General features: G+C 38.0%; 1 protein-coding gene across 1 annotated transcript in view; it reads left to right on the forward strand.

The window, feature by feature from the left end:
• The first annotated feature begins 2,236 nt into the window (after window positions 1-2,236).
• Window positions 2,237-19,565, forward strand: part of txk (TXK tyrosine kinase) — a 38,100-nt gene continuing 20,771 nt past the window's right edge. The window contains exons 1-3 of the mRNA XM_052039695.1: window positions 2,237-2,315; window positions 16,567-16,618; window positions 16,735-16,834. Of these exons, the coding sequence (XP_051895655.1) occupies window positions 2,300-2,315; window positions 16,567-16,618; window positions 16,735-16,834 (168 nt within the window). The 5' untranslated portion in view covers window positions 2,237-2,299. The remainder of the gene's footprint in view (window positions 2,316-16,566; window positions 16,619-16,734; window positions 16,835-19,565) is intronic.

Here is a 19,565-nt window from a genome sequence, read left to right on the forward strand (position 1 = left end):
AATAATGATCACATCGCAGAGGAATGCCATTTGGGAAGTTTCAGTGGTGTACCAAGATTTATATCTGATTGATAACATTCAGAAATGTTGTGGGAACGATGGACAAGATTTAGGGTTTCACAGTGAGAGTAAGATTAGGGATCAGGAGATCATTTGTAAGATAGAACAAATACTTGGATATTTTGAGCAGTGGATAACCATGGCAATATAGGAAAGAAAAAGAGCATCACCTGAGAAGAATGTCAGCTAGCATGGAGACTGTAAAGAAGAGAGGTAATGAGCAAATTATTTGACATTGGACCAAGAGAGCAGGAGGCCAGTCTCAGGCAACAAGATGGGAGAGGGCTGAGGAGGACAGGAACAAGAGAAAGATGAGGGTTCATGGTTGGGCAGAAGTGAATGTTGAGGCAATTTGAGAATAATTTCATTTGTAAGGAGGCCCTTGTGGTTGTACTTGCAGGAGGTGAGTGTGGATAGGCTGAAAAGAAATGATTAAGGAGAGTGATGTTATAGGAGACGGGGGTTCTTTTTGCTTTGTACCAAATTGTCAGGGAATACAGCCAAAAGATCTTTGCCTTTGCAGTCACTTCACGGTACTGGTCATGGACTTTAGACAATGCACAAAAGCATTTAAATCCTTTTCTCTTCAATATCATTGGGCCTCAGTCCTTGAACTTCCCACAGAACAGTACAATGGGACTTGGAGCAAATATTGGAGATATTCCACAGTGAACAAACAGTAGGGCCTTGGAGAGTGTTGTACAACAGAGGGACCTAGGAGTACAAGTACATGGTTCCCTGAAAGTGGCGTCACAGGTGGACAGGGTTGTGATGAAGACTTATGGCATGCTGGCCTCATCAGTCAGGACATTGAGGATAGAAGTGGGGGTATTATGTTGCAGTTTTGGTCACCCTGCTATATGAAAGATGCCATTAAGCTGGAAAGAGTGCAGAGGAGATTTACAAGGATGTTTCCAGTACTTGAGGGACTGAGTGAAAGAGATCGAGCAGGCTAGGACTTCATTTGTTAGAGTGTAGGAAAATAGAGATGTACAAAAACATGAGGTACATAGACACATTGAATGCACACAGTCTTTTTCCCAGGGTTGGGGAATTAAGAACTAGAGGGCATAGGTTTAAAGGTGAGAGGGAAAAGATTTAATAGGAACCTGAGGGGCAACTTTTTCACCCAGAGGGTGGTTCACATATATGGAATGAGCTGCCAGAGGAAGTGGTTGAGGCTGATACATTTTCGACATTTAAAAGACACTTGGACAGGAATATAGATGGGAAAGGTTTAGAGGAATGTGGGTCAAACGCAGGCAAATAGAATTTGCTTAGGTGTCATCTTGGTTGGCATGGACCATTTGGGCTGAAGGGCTGTATGACTGTATAACATGATTCAGCCAATACTTATGCTGCTGAAAAGCCTTCCATTAATCTTATTGGACTCATCCTTTTGTTGTGGTGAAAGGCTTTTAAGAAATCAGAGAGTCATACAGCATTGCTTTGGCCCACCATGTCCAGGTTGACAATCTGTATCGATCCTATTTTTCATATTGCATCATCATCAACTATTTGCAAGTTCATTCCTTATTCTTAAAAGGTTGCATTTTTAAATCCAACTACCCAGTTCATAATCATTAAAAATGTTATCTTTATTCCCTCAACACAGATGTTGTTTGTGACACAAACATTTATCTCCATCCTTATCTTCCTTAAGAAAGTATGCTGAGTTATCTACTTGAACTGCAGCAGACCTTGTGGTGAAGGCGCCCTCCCAATGCTGCTGGGTTCAGAGTTCCAGTATCCTGATCAGCAACAACGAAGAAACAGCGATTTATTTCCAAGTTACAATGGCGTGTGACTTGGTGGAGAACCTGCAGGTGGTGGTGTTCCCAAGCACTTCCTGCTCTTGGCCTTGTAGGTGGTTGAGGTCAGGGGTTTGGGAGGTGCATCTAAAATGGAGTCTTTAAAACAGAGCTTTGACAACATTGAATATGGTTTTCTCTTGAATTAAAGTACTTTAAAGTGTGTTTAAACAGTTTTTGTTTAGTTGTAACTTAGTGTAGAGTTTAATTTTAACATGCTTATGTCTTCTGTGAGATGAATCATAATGAAGTATAAATGAAACCTGTTAAATCAAATCCTTATGTCACATCCTGGGTGTAACACTGTGTAACAGCTAGAAGCTCAAAGGCTGCGCATGATTCAAGCAGTACTTTGAAAATGACAAGTATTGTAAAGCTTCAGCAATCGCCGTTCAAGAGGATGTTTAAATTGCAGTAAAAGAAACAAAATGATTCTTTCCACATGTAAGTAACCTACATATTGCAGATATTTTATGCATACACAGAATAAAGACGAAATGTTCAGAATGGGAGTAAATAACCGTTTTTGAATTGGTCAACCTATAGAGGTAGTTCTAATATTTCTATAAGTGATGGGTTGTATTGACAAAATGCTTTCAACATGGCTATAATGTGTGCTATAAGTTCTTTGTTCAATAATGCTTATTCTCAGAACACATTTTGAAAAGACTGTTACAGATGTCACTTGAGCAAAAAAAAATCTTTGAATACATGGATTATTAGAACAAAGAATTTACATTAAAGCAATTGAATGTACATACTGCGGTTCGTTCTATTATTTAAATTTCACCCAGTAGTATACTGAGCAAAAAATAAATGACGTTTTGTAAAGGGAAAATGGTCTGCTTTTTACTTTCATTATTTTGAGAGGATGAACAGTGAATTTCAGCTACACAAGTCAGATTGTGAAAATGATTATTCTGTATAGCTTATCCCTAAGGCTTTGGATTTACATTTTATTTTTTTAAGGTAAGCTGGAGAAAAAAAATGTTTATGTTAACAAATGTATGTGAATACCAAACTTACAGTTGGACCATACTAAATGGAGAATGACTAATGAGGTCATTGGTGTAATAAGAGTACTTTTCTTTATTCCGCCGCATACTCAGACTGCATAATGCTGTCCTTTCAGTTTTCTTCCCAGTATGGACTTTTGTTTAAATACAGTGACCATCTTACAGCCACCTTTATCTCGGTGGCAATTGAATCAATTTAACAGATGTATGTCTTAAAAAACTGGAATTTCATCTAATTGTGTTTCTTGCATTTGTGTTGGTTTCTCTCTTGAAAACAATACTACTAATGGAAACATGTATCCCTGCTCTGCATCTGACAGTGGGGTAATTTGCAAAATTAATTATGACACAAAACTATTAACTTTCCTCTAGTTATTTAATTACACTGGTCAATAATTGTTGTCTTTATCATTCTCATAGAGTCATATTTGCACAGGTATAGGCCCTTTGGCCAATCATGTCTTTGTTGACCATCCAGTTCCCATCTACACTGATCACATTTACCAGCACTTGGTCCGTAGACTATGCCTTGGAATATTTTGATCTGTGCTGCTAGATATTTCAGCCTAGGGGACCAAAGGACAAATAGAACAAAGGATGGCATGGTGGCACAGCTTGTAGCGCTGCTGCCACAGAACTGCAGGGACTGGGGTTCAATCCCGACCTTGGGTACTGTCTTTGTGGAATTTATACATTCTCCCCTCATTGCTCTGGATCTCTCCACATCCCAAAGGTGTGCTGGTAGGATTAATTAGCTTCTGTAAATTACTTCTTAGTGTTTAGTTAAAAGGCAGTTGATAGGTAAGTGACAGAGAATAAATTTGCAGGGCTACAAGGAAAATAAAGAGAGGGGGAATGGGATTGATGAGATTTCTCTGCTGGGAGCCTGCATGGACCTATTGGTCTGAATGGCTTCCTTCTGTATCATAATAAGTATTAAGACAAGTTGAGCAAATAAATACTCACTAATATCATATTACAAGCTCCAGTTGATTATGCTCCGTTGTTTACCAAAGTCATTCTTAGCTCGTCCAGTGATTTTATCCAGTGATAGGAATGTGATACTGATTAGGGAAATCTGGGATTATTCCTAGATCAGTTCTGTTTTAGTTTGTCTTAATCAGAGTTCAGGCAATGGTACTGCATCACAGTTAATCTCAGTACATTTGGATGAAGACCAATATTTAGTTTTCCATTCTTGGTGTCTGTGCTGAGAAGGAGCATGTATGGATGTTGCAAAAGGAATAGGATCAGGCTTGGCTGTGTTACCCTCAACATAAAATATCCATCCAGACTACAGTGGTTAGGTTCACATAAAATCTGAGTTTTCTGAGCGTCCAAACTCCAGGGCAGAGTGAACATCTTCAGAAAAAGCAGACCCTGCACCATCTTAACAATTGTATGATTTAGTTTATACTTCACCTCTTCACTTTTCCTATAATGATAAGTAATTTTGCATTAAATGTCATCCACTATGTGCCTGCCATTTAACCAGCATGTTTTTGTTCTCCTGAAGTAGTCTTCATCATTTATTATATTTCAATGCTTTGTGAAATACATAAACTTTGAAATAATGCCTAATCTACCCAAAAACAGAAAACTGAATATGTTGGAAATATGTAGGAAGACAGATAGCATCTGTGAAGAGAGAAAGAGAATTAATGTTCAGGTAGATGATCTCTCAACAGAAGTGGGAAAAGTTAGGAGTAAAGCGGGAACTTGTATTTTAGCCTGCAGTGGGATGGGAGGAGGTAAATGACAGCTAATAGATTTTCTGCTGCTTCTCAGGAAGCTGAAGTGAGTTGGGGACTGAGTAATGGTGGAGGTGGAGGTGGAGGTGGAGGAGGGAATCAGAATGTCTCAAGGGGATGCTGAAAAAGGAGGCAAAGGCATGTCCTGTGGTGGCATCGGTTTGGGGATTTTGGAAATTGCAGAGGATGATTTGTTGAATGTTGAGGCTATTGGCCAGAGCTGAGGACAAGGCAACCCCATCTTGGTTCTGGGGAGAGAAGAAGTGTGGATAATGGAATGGGTGGTGCCATTCAGCGAAAGTGCAGGAGAATCCTCAGGTGAGGGAAAAGGAAGGCAGGGCTAAAGCACTTTGCTGTAACTTAACAGACCAGATAATCTTGTTTGTAGCTATTGTCACCTATTAGAGACATCTCCTCCTCCAATCTCCCTGCAGTTTTACAAACTTCTTTTGTCTTCTTTTCAGTTCTGATGAAGGGTCTTTGACCCAACACATAGACTCTGTACATCTTCTCACAGATGCAGCCTGACATTCTCAGTATTTCCAGAATTTTCTGTTTTTGTTTTAGATTTCCAGAAGCTGCAGTCCTTTTGGTTTTCTCAAGGGCAATTAGGGATGAAAGATGAATATATAAAAAACTCCTCTATTGATCCTTAACTCTAACCATGTGGATTATGTCTTTATATTCCCAAGTACATCATTCCTTTCTGGTACTGAAACATCCTTGATCAATACTACCACCCTACCGCCTTTTTTTCCTAAGCTATATTTCCTGAATACATTGTACCCATCAATATTGTGTCTGTTCCTCTCCTTGTTAGAATTAGATCTTTTTATTGACTATAAATCATAATCCCAAGTGTTTACTTGTGTCTGCAACTCACCAACTTTCTTAACAACACCTGGTGCATTTATGCAGAAGTAGTCCATACCTCTTAGTTTGCCTTGCATTTCTCTCTGGTTTGATCTCTGCTGTTTCAGAACTACTTTTTATTATTATGCTTATAAATCTGCTGTTAGTGCTTTGCCATTTTACTTTTTTTCTTTTGCACTTTTTGATAATACCAAAAACTATGTGAAATGAACTGGACTAATTTTGATTGTCTGATAGGATTTGAGAAAAATTTTCCATATATTTCTAATTGGCTGGGATTTTACTATGTTTCCTGTCCCAGCTGAACTATGTGGCTTACACGTAGATTGAAGCATATGCATAGGGTGGTGCACAAGGCACCTCTACAACTTCACCCATCTCCGCTCCTGTGTCAGCCCACCTGCTGCAGAGTCCTTCGTGTGGCCTTCTTGCCAACTACTCTCCCAGATGGTCTTCGAAGCTTCGCCCTCCAGAAATAACAGTGCATCCAAACTTCTGCTGCCAATTAGATCTCCTGTGCTGTAATTCCCTCCATCAGTCTTTGCACCTTTCTCTTCTCTAAGTTTCTTTTAAAAATCTATTTCTTTGGCTAACATTTAGTCACCCCTCCTAAGAGCTACCCTTCAGCTCAGCATCAAATTTTGTTTGAAATTGCTTCTGGAAAATGCCTTGGGATGTTCTGCTGGGGCAAACGCTGGAGATACGCATAAGATATCACTGAAGGTCAGCCATACTTCTTGCTCCAGCTCCTCGTCGCTGTCGACACACACTGCCGACAATGTGCTGGTGTGAATATCAGCTACAGACAGAATTAGACTCGATACTATATCTCTACAGAATCAAAGCTTACATTATCCAGATTGACAAGGCTCACTCATGAATAATGGTTGCATCGGTAATATACTCAAGGGCAGCATGCTTCCCTTGAGCTTATATCTTTGGAAATGGAGAGGAGGAAGTGGAGAAAATTGACAGAGAAAAAATTTGCAGGAAAGTTATATAGAAGCTGCAAATATCACAGATTACTTTGCTTAAACAGCTGTTACTAATGTTAGTTTTATTCATTCAACAGTTTTAATTAAAAGTGTCAATTCTGGGGAGAAAGATTCCACCACTAGTTGTTCAGAAGATTAAATCCTTTAATGCAGTCTACCCATTTTTTGGCCAAAAGGAAAAATTAAACCACTATTTATATTGTCCCAGTATGGTCTGTGATCAGCAGAGAACCAGCTCCAAAGGCGTGATTGGATTTCAAAACTTTGACTTGATTGCACCATTGTCATAATTGGGTCAAAATGGTGTTTGTATTTGGGCTAAGGTTCAAACCATAAAGAACTAAATGAGATCAGTGACAAAAGGAAACATCTGTGCAGGTATTCGGTGTTTATGGCGCTACCTCGAGCAGGCACCAAGACTGACGTTACGCATCCATGTATCAAAACCCAAAGTTCATTTGATAGCCACTCTTCAAACTATCTTAATAATGTCACAATATTAAATGTGCAAGGAATCATTTGGTGCTGATTACCGTGCAATGGATGAGATTATTCTTTAATGTAATTACCCAATAGTTTGTATATTATGACTTAGGATAGCCAGAACAAGAACCAGGCATTAATATTACCTAGAATAATCAACCAGGGAACAAAACAGAATATTTTGAAAAGAAAATAGGTCTGTCTGTGTCTATAGAGGAAGAAAACATAAATATTCTGAAATTACTCTCTCTTTCTTCTGCACCCTCCCATCGGGTAGAAGATACAAAAGCCTGAAAGCATGTACTACCACGTTGAAGGACAGCTTCTATTCCGCTGTTTTAAGGCTATTGAATGTTTTCCTAGTACCATAAGATGGACTCTTGACCTCACAATCTATCTCGTTGTGACTTTGTACTTTATTGTCTACCTGCACTGCACTTTCTCAGTACTGTAACACTTTATTCTGCACTCTGTTACTGTTTTACCCTGTACTACCTTAATGTGCTGTTGTAATGAATTGATCTGTATGGACAGTACACAAGGCACGTTTTTCACTGTACCTGGTATATGTGACAATAATAAACCAATTTACCTTGATTTGGATAGTTGCCTACCAATAGGTTTCCATATTTTAAAGAAACTGAAGTGAAAAAAAGTTGATTACAAAATATAAAAATCACAGAACAGCCATTAAAGAAGAGGGGGAAACATACATTTGCACAACAGCCTGATAAATTATAGGTTAAGGCCTAAAGTCGTACACAAACAGTGAGTTTCTAATGTCTGAGTTGGCCAATGGGAGGAGCTGTCAAATGACGATAAACCACTTCCACAGAAAAAAAAGTCAGATGGCGTGATAAGATGAACTTCTCTGTGCACCTGCTGTCTGGCAGAAAATGAGAACGTTTTTAAGTTGGTGGCGGTGCCCTGGGAGAGACAGAAACCTCAGTGTTCTTTATCCTGCACCTGTGTGCTGCCTGTCCTCTCTGGAGGGCCAAGTTCTCTGCACCTTCAACCTCTGTACCCACAATGTAGAGGGTCATTTTATTTTCTTTACTTACAGCTCCAGCTACTGATGGCACATTATTAATGTTAAAATAGTCAAATTTATAGAGACTGAGAGCAGGAAGTGAAGAGAATAAAAAAAGGAGGATAGTGTATTTGAAAAGGGTAAAATCTTATTTAATAAAGCACTGGAAGTTCTACTGAAAGATGAAGAATTTTTAAGATAATAATCCTCTTAAGCCTTTGTAACATTTAGAATTCCCAGCAACTGCCATCGTTGCTTATGATTCTGCTTATAATGGCAATTCAGTAAGTGGGTCCAAAAGATCCTAGACTTTATTTCTAGCCTGATTTGAATTGGTCAGCCCCTTTGAGAATGACACTACCACTGGCCTGCGCTTCTCAAGTTTAACAGGTAAAAAAGATCAGCTCCCGTATGTTCCTGACACCAGTGACCCTGAAAATCAAGTGGTAAAAGACTAGAGCCTCACACCCAAGGTATTTAATTTAAGGACATTTACATCATAGAAGTACAAATTTCTGAATAACAATTGAGAAGCTGTACAGCAGTTGCATTTGAGGACTTGATGAAAGCTAATACAATCCAAATCTGATGGTGTGGTCCATCTGCTTTATCCTTTCTCCGATTCATCATAGTGGTCATAATAAAAGTGAATGAGTTACCAAGCCACTTCAGAGGACAGTAAAGAGTCAACCTTGTCTGGGGTTACATAAAAGCCAATTTCTTCCTTATATTTCAGATTACTGACTAAATTCACTACCAGCACACAGCGGCCACAGTGTGTTATCTATAAGATGCACTGCCGTAAAAGTTAGCACTTATGCAACTCTTACAGAAACTCTAGCACCAAGAAGGTTAAGGGCAGCAGGGACATGCTCCCCTCCAAGTTACACATCATCTGCACTTGGAACTAAATGCCCTTTTTGTCAGTGAGTTGAAATCCTGGATCTCCCTCCCTAGTGGCTCTGTAGCAATTCTTTCATCAGTAGGGCTACAGTATTTCAATCAAGTGTCTTATCAACAGCCTTTCATGGGCAATTGAGTTTGGGCAAAAGATGTTAGCCTTGTTTGCTATGCCCAGATCCTGAGAAGTGAATAAATAAAACTAGTTCAAATTGGTAGCTAATTGTAGATTAGTTTTGTAATGAGCTTACTGGGACTGTTCCCGAAGAAGGTAAGATAAGATATTTATTTATTAGTCATATGTACATCGAAACACACAGTGAAATGCATCTTTTTGCATTACTGAGAATGTGTTGGGGGCAGCCTGCAAGTGTCACCACTCTTCCGGCGCCAACATAGCATGCCCACAGCTCCTAGCCTGTACATCTTTGGAATGTGGGAGGAAACTGGAGCACCTGGAGGAAACCCATGCAGACAAGCGGGGAGAACGTACAAACTCCTTATAGACAGCAGTGGGAAATGAACCCGGGTCGCTGGCGCTGTAATAGTGTTATGCTAAAATCTCTCATTACCCGAATGAAAATCTTGCTTTTGAATTTGGAGGAATAGTCATAAATAATGTTTTCATGATATAGGATTAACTTTAACTATATCAACAACAGAGATTTGTATTAAATGATCTATCAAATTTATATAATTTGTATTCCTTTGAAAGTTTCTCTGATTCTTTCTGCTCAGTTTATGAATAAGTGGAACATTAAAAGAACAAAACTACACCTCCTACCAGTTTTGCTATATTTAGCAATCCATATCCTGACTGGTAGTGCTGATGTGTCATATCTATAATCCTAATAACATCTTTACAGTTTTGTATCTAAAAATATACCATCCATTTTATAGGATACCTTGTTAAAAACTAGCATAAACATTCATAAAGCTAATAAAACTAATGTTCCAAGCCACAACATAATAAATTCAATAGAGTCAAGAATGGATAAAATGGCTAAAGTGGTGTGTTGATGTTAAGACATATTAAGAAAAACTGAAGTCCAGAGGCACATATAGGACTAATACCATATATTAGATTAGACAGGAGAGTAAGGAAGAACTCAAGCTGAAATCTGTAGTGCATGGTGGCACAACTAGTTGAGATGTTGCTTCACAGCTCCAGCAGCCTGGGTTCAATCCTGACCTCTGGTACTAACTGTGTGAAGTTTGTACAGTCTCCCAGTGACTGTGTGGATATCCCCAGGTGTTCTGGGTCCTACCACATCCCAAAGACGTGTGGTTTACTGGAATAATTGGCCACAGTAAATTGCCCCGGATGTGTGTTAGTTAGCAAGAATCTGGGGAGAGTTGATGGAATAAAAATTGAGATTAGCGTAGGATTAGTGTAAATTGATGTTTGGTGTGGACTTGGTAGGCCAAAGGCCTATTTTTGTTCTGTATGACTGTGGATCTAACTCAGTGAATTCAATCATTCTCAGGAACTTTTGTTGGACTGTGACGCAATGGGACTGATGCACATTTTAAAAGAAAAATGGACGTTCATCATCAAACACTGATAATAAACCTTATAACATTTCCATATAGGCAGTCCCTTGGGATCAAGGATGACTTGCTTACACTTCAGTTTTGTGACGTTCTTGTGCAAAATACTCTTCAATAAATCTGTTTAATTCTACTCCTTGTTGCCAAATTTAATAAAACCTGAGAGACTGAGAATTATCCAGGTAGTTTTATCTTAACTCCAAAACAGGCAAAAAATTTAGATTTATATATATATATGGTTTTAACCCATTTCTCTATTCATATGGAAGAACTTTGTTGGATTTTTAATAAGAGAATCATCTAAAGGAGACCTCAAAATCTGATGCTAGTTCAGTATAAGTTTCATATTCAGTCTGTAGGTGAGATGGCCAGAGTTCCCCTCATGTCCTTTATTATATTCCTTCACACAAGGGAATAGTTTTGCTTTTATTTTTATGAATTATATGATCTAAATGGCTATGTTATTAACAAAGATTAGGACAGCGTTTATTGCATTCTGTTTCAAAAGTGTTAAAAACTGACAGTGATAGAAGTATATCCATCAGCAACAAATACCACATTCTTTCAAATAATTTTATGATTAATTGTTTTATTTTTATTTTAATCTTTATGTTATATTATTTTTATAAGGGGAGAATGAAGCAAGGATACATTTTAAAGATAGAAACTAAAGTGGCTGCGATGTTAATATGAAGGTCAAATCAGGATTCAGCCAAGTTGTAGAGATTTGCATTTTTATTTATGCTTTACATTTGGAAATCATATAACATGAAAGATTACTTCTTCATTATAGTACCATTTAAAATATATTCTGGAAGATGCCTTCATCTTGTAATGGTGGGTTACTGAATCCTACCAGGAGAGGTGGAGAATTTAAATTCAGCTGAGTAGATAAATAAGGAATGTGAAGGAAAAAGTCAGTTTCTGTCATAGCAACCATAAAACTGTTGACTGTTTCATAAATCCATTGATGCACTAATGTCCTTTGCAAAAAGAAATGCGCCATCCTTGTCTGATCTAGTCTACTTGTGACTCTTTTGACTGACTGTTAACTGCCACCTCAGCTTAGAAGGCAATTATGAATGAACAATAAAGACAGCCATTGGAATAATGTACACATCTCATAAATAAGTAATAAATAATGCTCATTACAATGTTTATGATCAATCTGTAATAATGTCAATGTCCTCTACTATGAGCAGACATAACTTTTTTGAGGGTATGCATTGCCCCCATTTTCTCATTGGTTTGCAGGAGGGACAACCACCTCTCTTTTTGCCAACTGTTGCTAACATCTGGCATATGCTGCAGGTGAATGGGCTAGCAAGTGAAAAAATCCTCCGCCCAACCTGTCTGATCCAGGCCATCTGCCTGGTTACCGACAGGCCATTGAGATAAGGTACCTTCTCGACACTGCTGATACTTCCTTTTTTTGCAAAGTTTGCCCAAACTCACCACCCACTCCGTCAAAACTATGAGACACTTAGAAGTTTTTTCTAACAGTGTGAAATTTATCAAGTCCTGTATACATTCTAACAACATAGACATTTTGAAACTATTTGCAAACCTTGTTTACGATGAGCATTCTCTCTTTGCTTAAAAGTTGCCAAGTACTATACTAAGAAATATTAACTGATTTTACTGTGAAACTGATGATAAGCAAGTATTAAATAACAAGGGAAATTTTATTTTACTTCTGTCTCTCTCTTTCTACCACTTCTGCCAACTTCACTGCTTTCAGAAATATTCACAAAACATTATTTTCTGTTCCCCATTCTCCCTCTCCATCCCTTTTCTGATTTACCTATACTAAATGCCCAATGTATCCCCTTTTATTCTTTTTTGGATTTAAAGGGTAAATTTTTCACACAAAGAGTACATCCCTGGCCAATGGGCAATGGGTTCCATTTTTATAGATGTCCATAAGTCAATTTTGTCCATGTCAGAAAATACACAAATATCACTCAATATGGTAACCGTACCTCCACAGTATTGCAATGAGTGGCGTCAAAAGAAAATAAGACTAATAAGAACGAACGATTATTAGAAGTGGAGAGAGAGAAGAAACTGGTAGGAGTGAATGTATGTACCTATGTCGAACATTTGAATTTAATGCTATAATGGGAGCTCAATCGTTAGTAAAGGTGTCTGTAAATTAGGCTTTCATAACCCAGGGATTGATATCTGGAATGAGCTGCCAGAGGAGGTGGTGGAGGCAAGAACAGTAACAACATTTAAGAGCCATCTGAACAGGTAGTTGAATGAGCAAGGCATCGAGGGATATAGTATTAATGCCAGCAAGTGGGATTACAATGGATGCGGTGGGCCAAAAGGCTTGTTTCTATGACTCTATTCAGGTTGCTTTATCATTACATCACTATTATGTAGCTAACTTAGGATAAGTTATAATCAAGTGTTACTGAATTATTCAGACATGCTGTCAGATTGCTATATTAGTTCATTGGAATCTGTCAATAAAGGTTATTTAACTGCTGCCTCTGCACCCTCCTAAACTGTAACCCTTTATTGACAATTTATGGTGAGTTTGGTTGCATTGTTTATTGGGTAAACTTCATGATAATATTTTAGTTTCTTAAAAATAATCTCATGTTGATTCCCTTTATGTTTATGTATAACTCATGAATCTTAGGGAGGCAGGTTAAGCTACATGGCAGCTTTTTATGCACTGTGGGGAAGCTGCAAAATATAATTATGATAAAGTTGAAGTTTTTCATATAAATTGCCAGTGTGAAATATATAGGATAGGAAATGATATAATAAAGATCAGCTGTCTGAATTGGGAGTCCCAGTCTCAGGATTTCTGAGCACAAGGAGTGAAAGGGAAAATGGAGATTCTGAAAAAAACGTGAAATACTTGAAAAGTTTTCTTCAGAACTGCTTAGGTTAATTTCACTCCATCATTTATAAGAAACGCAAGGAAAGGAATAACTGTATGAAAGTAGGTTAGTTTCAAAGGGCTGGAGGTAGCTTACCTCCAGGAATTGTAGGGAAGAACTTTCAACTTCTGACTTTGAAATGAATAATAAACTACTCCGTCCATCATTGGACGTACACTTGTGAGTCATGAAAAGGAACTGATTTTGACTAGGTTGAAACGTTGAAAGTAGGAAACGCTAGAAGATATTTAACTTGTGGTGTAATTGTGATTGCTTTGAAATGAAATGAATGTACCTGTGGAAAGAGCAGATATACATTGTCAGGGTGTGAAGGTGATGTTTGCTGATTGGTTACATTTTATGACTAAAGGTTAGATTGGGTGGTCAAAAATCAAAAAAACTGCAGGTGCAAGAAATCTAAATTCTGGAAATGCTTAGCAGGTCAGGCTGCATCTTTTGGAAGAGAAATAGAGTTAACATTTCAGGTCAAAGTACCTTTGAACAAATATAACTCTGTTTCTCTTCCCACAGATGTGGTCCGACTTGTTGAGTATTCCAGCATTTTTTGCTTGACGAGTGGTTGATGTGTAACTGGTGTATTACCTGCTTGCACCTCTGTAGAGGTTAAAGGTTCTGCCCCAAATCTTTATTTGAAACGTCAGTTAGAAAGATAATATAAATGTATAAATATGTAACCGGACTAAAATATGCCTGATATTTTAAACATAAAATGATATCTGTGTTACAATGATCCAGACACTGTGAAGATTTGGATACAGACTTATGGTGACATATGATAAATACTGTAGCTTAAACTCAGTTACTATATAGGTTCTGCTGCTAAATTGTTCAGTACATTACTGAAAATTAGCCTGGAACTAAGGCAAGGATAGAGCATTTTGAAGGTTTGAGAAGCAGGAACTCACACACGAGTGATCGGAGGTAAGCGTGGGAGAGTTAGTTAATTAGGAACAGACCTAAACTTATAGACCAGTGTAATATCAAAATCAGAATCAGATTTATTATCTCCGACTTATGATGTGAAGTTAGTTGTTTTGCAGCAACAGTACAGTGCAAAGACATAACATTACTATGAATTTAAAAATAAATAAATACAGTGCAAAAAAAGAAATAACAAGGTAGTGTTCATATCATTTATTTACATGGTATTGACATTGTTCTAAGGGAGTAAGTGCTCACTACTTCAGATAAATTAATTGCATTGTTTCATTCAGAAGACACGTATTGACCTATAAGTAAATCCATTATACAAAATTTCTTGTATATGCTAAATAATATAAACTCTTTGTGGCTGAAATCCTAATGTTCCTAGTCTATCAGCGCAAGAGTTGCACAGCAGAAGGTATGCCTAAGGTAAATCTCAGAGATGGTATCATCTAGCATTCAGCATTGGAACTTGCTGGGCAGTGCCTGCAATAACGCAACAAACTGTCAATTTTCACTCCTGAAAATGTCAAGGCGCTTGGGATTCCCGCACAAACATGGAGGTACTGAACTTACTAGATGAACTCAGGCAGGGATTTCCCATCTGTGAACCTGCTGGAAATCCCCAGAACTGCACTTGGAGAAGCTGCTCTCTGAGCAACTTTTGAATATATCAGATTCAGGAAGAGTGAGTCCTTTCATTTGAATGGAAAGGAATGGCTGCCAGGCTCCAGAGTAAGAAGGTCATATATATTTGTTTGAATTAATTGTTTAAATGTGTTTTGAAGTATTTAATAGTGGACATAAATTACTACAAGGAGTTTCCATATCCAGGAAATTGCACCCAGAACAGTGCTTTAAAGTTTTTTTAGGTTTTAATCTTTAAGATGTTTTAAAGCCCTTGATAGTTTGGCTTTTGGCTAAGTCTGGGAGTGTAGGTTTACCAGCTGTCAAAATATTTCACAGGTATATTGTGGGGTAGGACTTGCTTTAGCTGACCACCAAACTGCCTCCATTCTTGCCTCACCTCATGTGTTGGCATTTGTTGTGCAAGGCCCTGGCACTTCTCAGTGACTCACTGATGAGAATCAGGGCAGCTTCTGCCAGCTAATTCACAATAACAGATCACTGAAAGGTAAGTCTATACTTACCACATATGTCAGTAGTGAGTGTGGACAGTTTGCAGCTTGTTCTGTCCAGGACTTGAGCAGGGTGCCCTCTCCCGTAAAATTGCCTCAGCTCTGATATGCTGGGGATTTTATGAATGGGAGATCCACTGGCACATGCTGGAGGTGGACAGAAATTACTGCAAAGAGTTTCCATATCCAGGAAATTGCACCCAGAATGTCCTGGAATTTGAACTGGATTTGCCAGAGTGCAGTAATGCTCAAATTTCCCAGCAAATTCATTAGCATAGGTCCAAACATAAAACCTCCAAACAATCAGCATAATTGATTGTAATTTAGTCAATTAATGACTATAATGTAACCGTTTTGGCCTCATTAAGCCGGAATTTAAACCAATTTAAGCAGAAGATTTATTCAGGTAATTCCTGCAACACAGAGACCAATGAGTGTGTAGAATTGACTGCTGGCTATGGCTCTTAACAACCAAAGGTGGATCAACTGAAAGAATTTTAATTCATTAAAGCTGAATTTAAAGTGATTTAAAGTAATTGTAACATTCATTGTGAAACAGACCCGAGTGAGGCTTCAACAGAATGTCGGTCACTGCACCCGCAGATCATTGACAATTTGGACTAATGTGATCACACGTGCCCATTCACCCAAGATTACAAGGCACAATGTGACAAACGGATCCATTCCATTCTGGGACATGGATGATATTGTGGGTGGGTATTGTTTTGGGTAAATTGATTTGGTGAATAGATTTTTAAATCAACATGATCACAGATAATTCAATGCAAAACAGCCATGGGTATAATTCATTTAATGCTTCAAATTCTGCAATCTTTTATGCTGTTTATTTTTGTAACATAGTCCCAGATTACAATTTACCTGGATTTAATGAAGGCAGTGCAGTTCTTGGGCTGAGGGATGTGGATTGTTAAATATGTATATTGGTTAAATTCCAGAATAAAACTTGTCCCAAATAATTGCATTTGTGCATGATTAATATATACCATCCCCCTTTTTAAAATAGCTTTAGTTTTAGATTTCTGTTATCTGCTGCACTTGTGCTTTTGTCTTTCCAGTTAATGTAGTGCTGTTGCTGAAATTTCCTGTTTTCACAGACCATACCATCCAGTCAGTGTTTTGCTGCTGCTGCTGCTCTGTTCAAAAGCGGTAAGCTGTGTTTTTAATTCCTTTCAGCTGAAAGTATGTTTCTAAGTTTTTATTGAGCATCCATGTAATCCATACAGTAATATAATTAATCATTGTTTATCTTTATTCAATCTTAGTGCTGTCACAACTCAGATGAGCTTGGAAGATAATGATCTCATGGATGACTATCCTTTGAATGAGCGCCAGCCATCGTATCCTTCTTCAAATATTTACCGAGTAGGTGAAGTATTTTCGTAATGTTTTCATGACAAATGACAAAAAATAACACCTCACCTTATGTGAATCTATGCGTCCAGTTGAGAGGAAAATTTTTCACAACAATCACAGAGAGGCAATTTTCATGTCAGATTGACCATCTAATAAATAATCTGTTAGTAATCTATTTGCACTGGTAAGGAACAATGAACAACTGTGGCCTTACTTGAGGTGACAGATAGGTAAAGATTTTTAGGAAAGTGGCAATCATAAATGTTGCTTGAGGCTCTTTATCACTGGGAGAATCCACACTGGGAAAGGATGTTGAACCATTACAGATAACCGCATTAATAGTATTTACATTAAAGTTTATCATGGGGTGCTATATATTTGTTTTTAAATACTTAAATTCTTCCTTTTATCATAATTAATTTATCATTTATTTCTCTTAAATATAATTTAGAAGTCATGACTAAACGCTTAACCTTCGTATAACATCCCAGGGAACTAGTTTACCAAAAGCATGGTTTTAGAACATAGAACATATAACATAGAACACTACAGCACAGAACAGGCCCTTTGGCCCACAATGTTGTGCCGACATTTTATCCTGCTCTAAGATCTATCTAATCCTTCCCTCCCACATAGCCGTCCATTTCTCCATCATTCGTGTGTCTATCTAAGAGTCTCTTTAATGTCCCTGATGTATCTGCCCCCACAACCTCTGCCGGCAGTGAGTTTCACGCACCCACCACTCTCTGTGTAAAAAACATACCCCTGACATGCCCAATATATCTTCCTCCAATCAACTTAAAATTATGCCCCCTCGTGTTAGCCATTGTCACCCTGAGACAAAGTCTCTGACTGTCCACTCGACTTATGCCTCTTATCATCTTGTACATCTCTATCAAGTCACCTCTCATCCTCCTTCTCTCTAAAGAGAAAAGCCCTAGCTCGCTCAACCTATCCTCATAAGGCATGCTCTCCAATCCAGGCAGCATCCTGGTAAATCTCCTCTGCACCCTCTCTAAAGCTTCCACATCCTTCCTATAATGAGGCGACCAGAACTGAACACAATAGTCCAAGCGTGGTCTAACCAAAGTTCTATAGAGCTGCAACATTATCTTGCGGCTCTTGAACTCAATACCCCGGCTAATGAAGGCCAACACACCATACGCCTTCTTAACAACCCTATCGACCTGTGCGGCAACCTTGAGGGATCTATGGACGTGGACCCCAAGATCCCTCTGTTTCTCTACACTGCCAATAGTCCTGCCATTAACCTTGTATTCTGCTTTCAAATTCAATCTCCTGAAGTTTTCATCAGATATAGTTGACTCTATGCACTGGGTGAGAAAAGGAACTTCACTTGCACAGCTAACAAAACAAGTAATTTCTTTGAATTATATGGGTTTGTTGGTGAAGCATTTCATTTACTTCTACAGATTCCTCTTAACTAATTTACTGTTTAGGTCACATCTGAATATATTTTAAATACAATCTCTGCAAGTAGACTTATTAAACCATTATAAGAAACATCTGTTGACACAGGCACATAGTATCATCATTGTGATATTTGTTTTTAAACAAATAAATCAATACATCAGAAGGCAGGATAACATTATCACCTTAATACTGTTTTCGGATAACACTTGGGATTAACAATTATACAATGGGAATATTTAAATTAAGTAGTGTTTAAACAAGCCTCTGTTAATATAATTGGCTATGATTTTTTTAACACTGTGTAGTGCAAGCATAATATTACATGCTATTTTCATAAACATTGTGGGGATTTTTTTCAGGATTCAGTCACTCTTCCACTATAAATTTGTCAAAAGATCCTGGAGATCTGAGGTTCCCATAGCTCTTTTGCCATAGTTCTCAGCAGAACTTCTTGAGGAAATTCTCACCCTTGCTGTTTAAAAAAACATTGCAAATTATATTTACCCATCATCAGGATAGTAATTCAGATTCTTTGAGTTTATCAGCCATCATCAATGTGAATTCCATCCACAATCCAGTCTAAAAGTATGTTTGCTCAACAATGTAAGTGCTGCTGTGAAGCAGCAGCCTCTTCAAAGTGATGCTAAAGCTGAAGTAAAAGGCTGGAAGCAGTGGGAGTCTACCTGAATTGTTTGGACTGATATTTTAGGGCCTTTCCATTGGCTTAATTTTATGTACATTGACTTCAAGGGAATGTTTAGTAGGTCAGGCAGCATCCATGAAGAGAGAAGCAGAGTTAATATTTTAGAGTCATAGAGTCATAGTCATACAGCATGAAAACAGGCCCTTTTGTCCAGCTCGTTCATGCCAACCAAGATGTCTATCAGAGCTGGTACTACCTGCCTGCATTTGGCCTATACGCGTCTAAACCCTTTCTATGCCTATAACCGTTGAAACCCTTTCTCTCCATTGGGTCAATAACTTTTTCCATCTACTGAATGGTCATTAAACTGAGTCATTATTTCTCTCTCCACAGCTGTTGCCTCACCTGTTGAATATCCCGAGCATTTTCTGTTTTTCATCGTCTGCAGGTTTTCATTTTTGAAAGGGATCTTGTTCTAATGTTACATCATGAAGTGCATTTCAAAAGCAACTAATTATGCTGAAAAGAATGTCAATATGTCCATTTATAAGATGCATCCACTGTACTGCTAAAGGATGTGAAAATATATTTAGCACAGATGACTGTGCTATCATTATTTTGATGGTATATACTTTGCAGTGGTTAACAATATTTTTATAGAGT

The sequence above is a fragment of the Pristis pectinata genome, chromosome 2 (assembly GCF_009764475.1).
Source record: "Pristis pectinata isolate sPriPec2 chromosome 2, sPriPec2.1.pri, whole genome shotgun sequence".
Lineage (NCBI taxonomy): Eukaryota > Metazoa > Chordata > Chondrichthyes > Rhinopristiformes > Pristidae > Pristis > Pristis pectinata.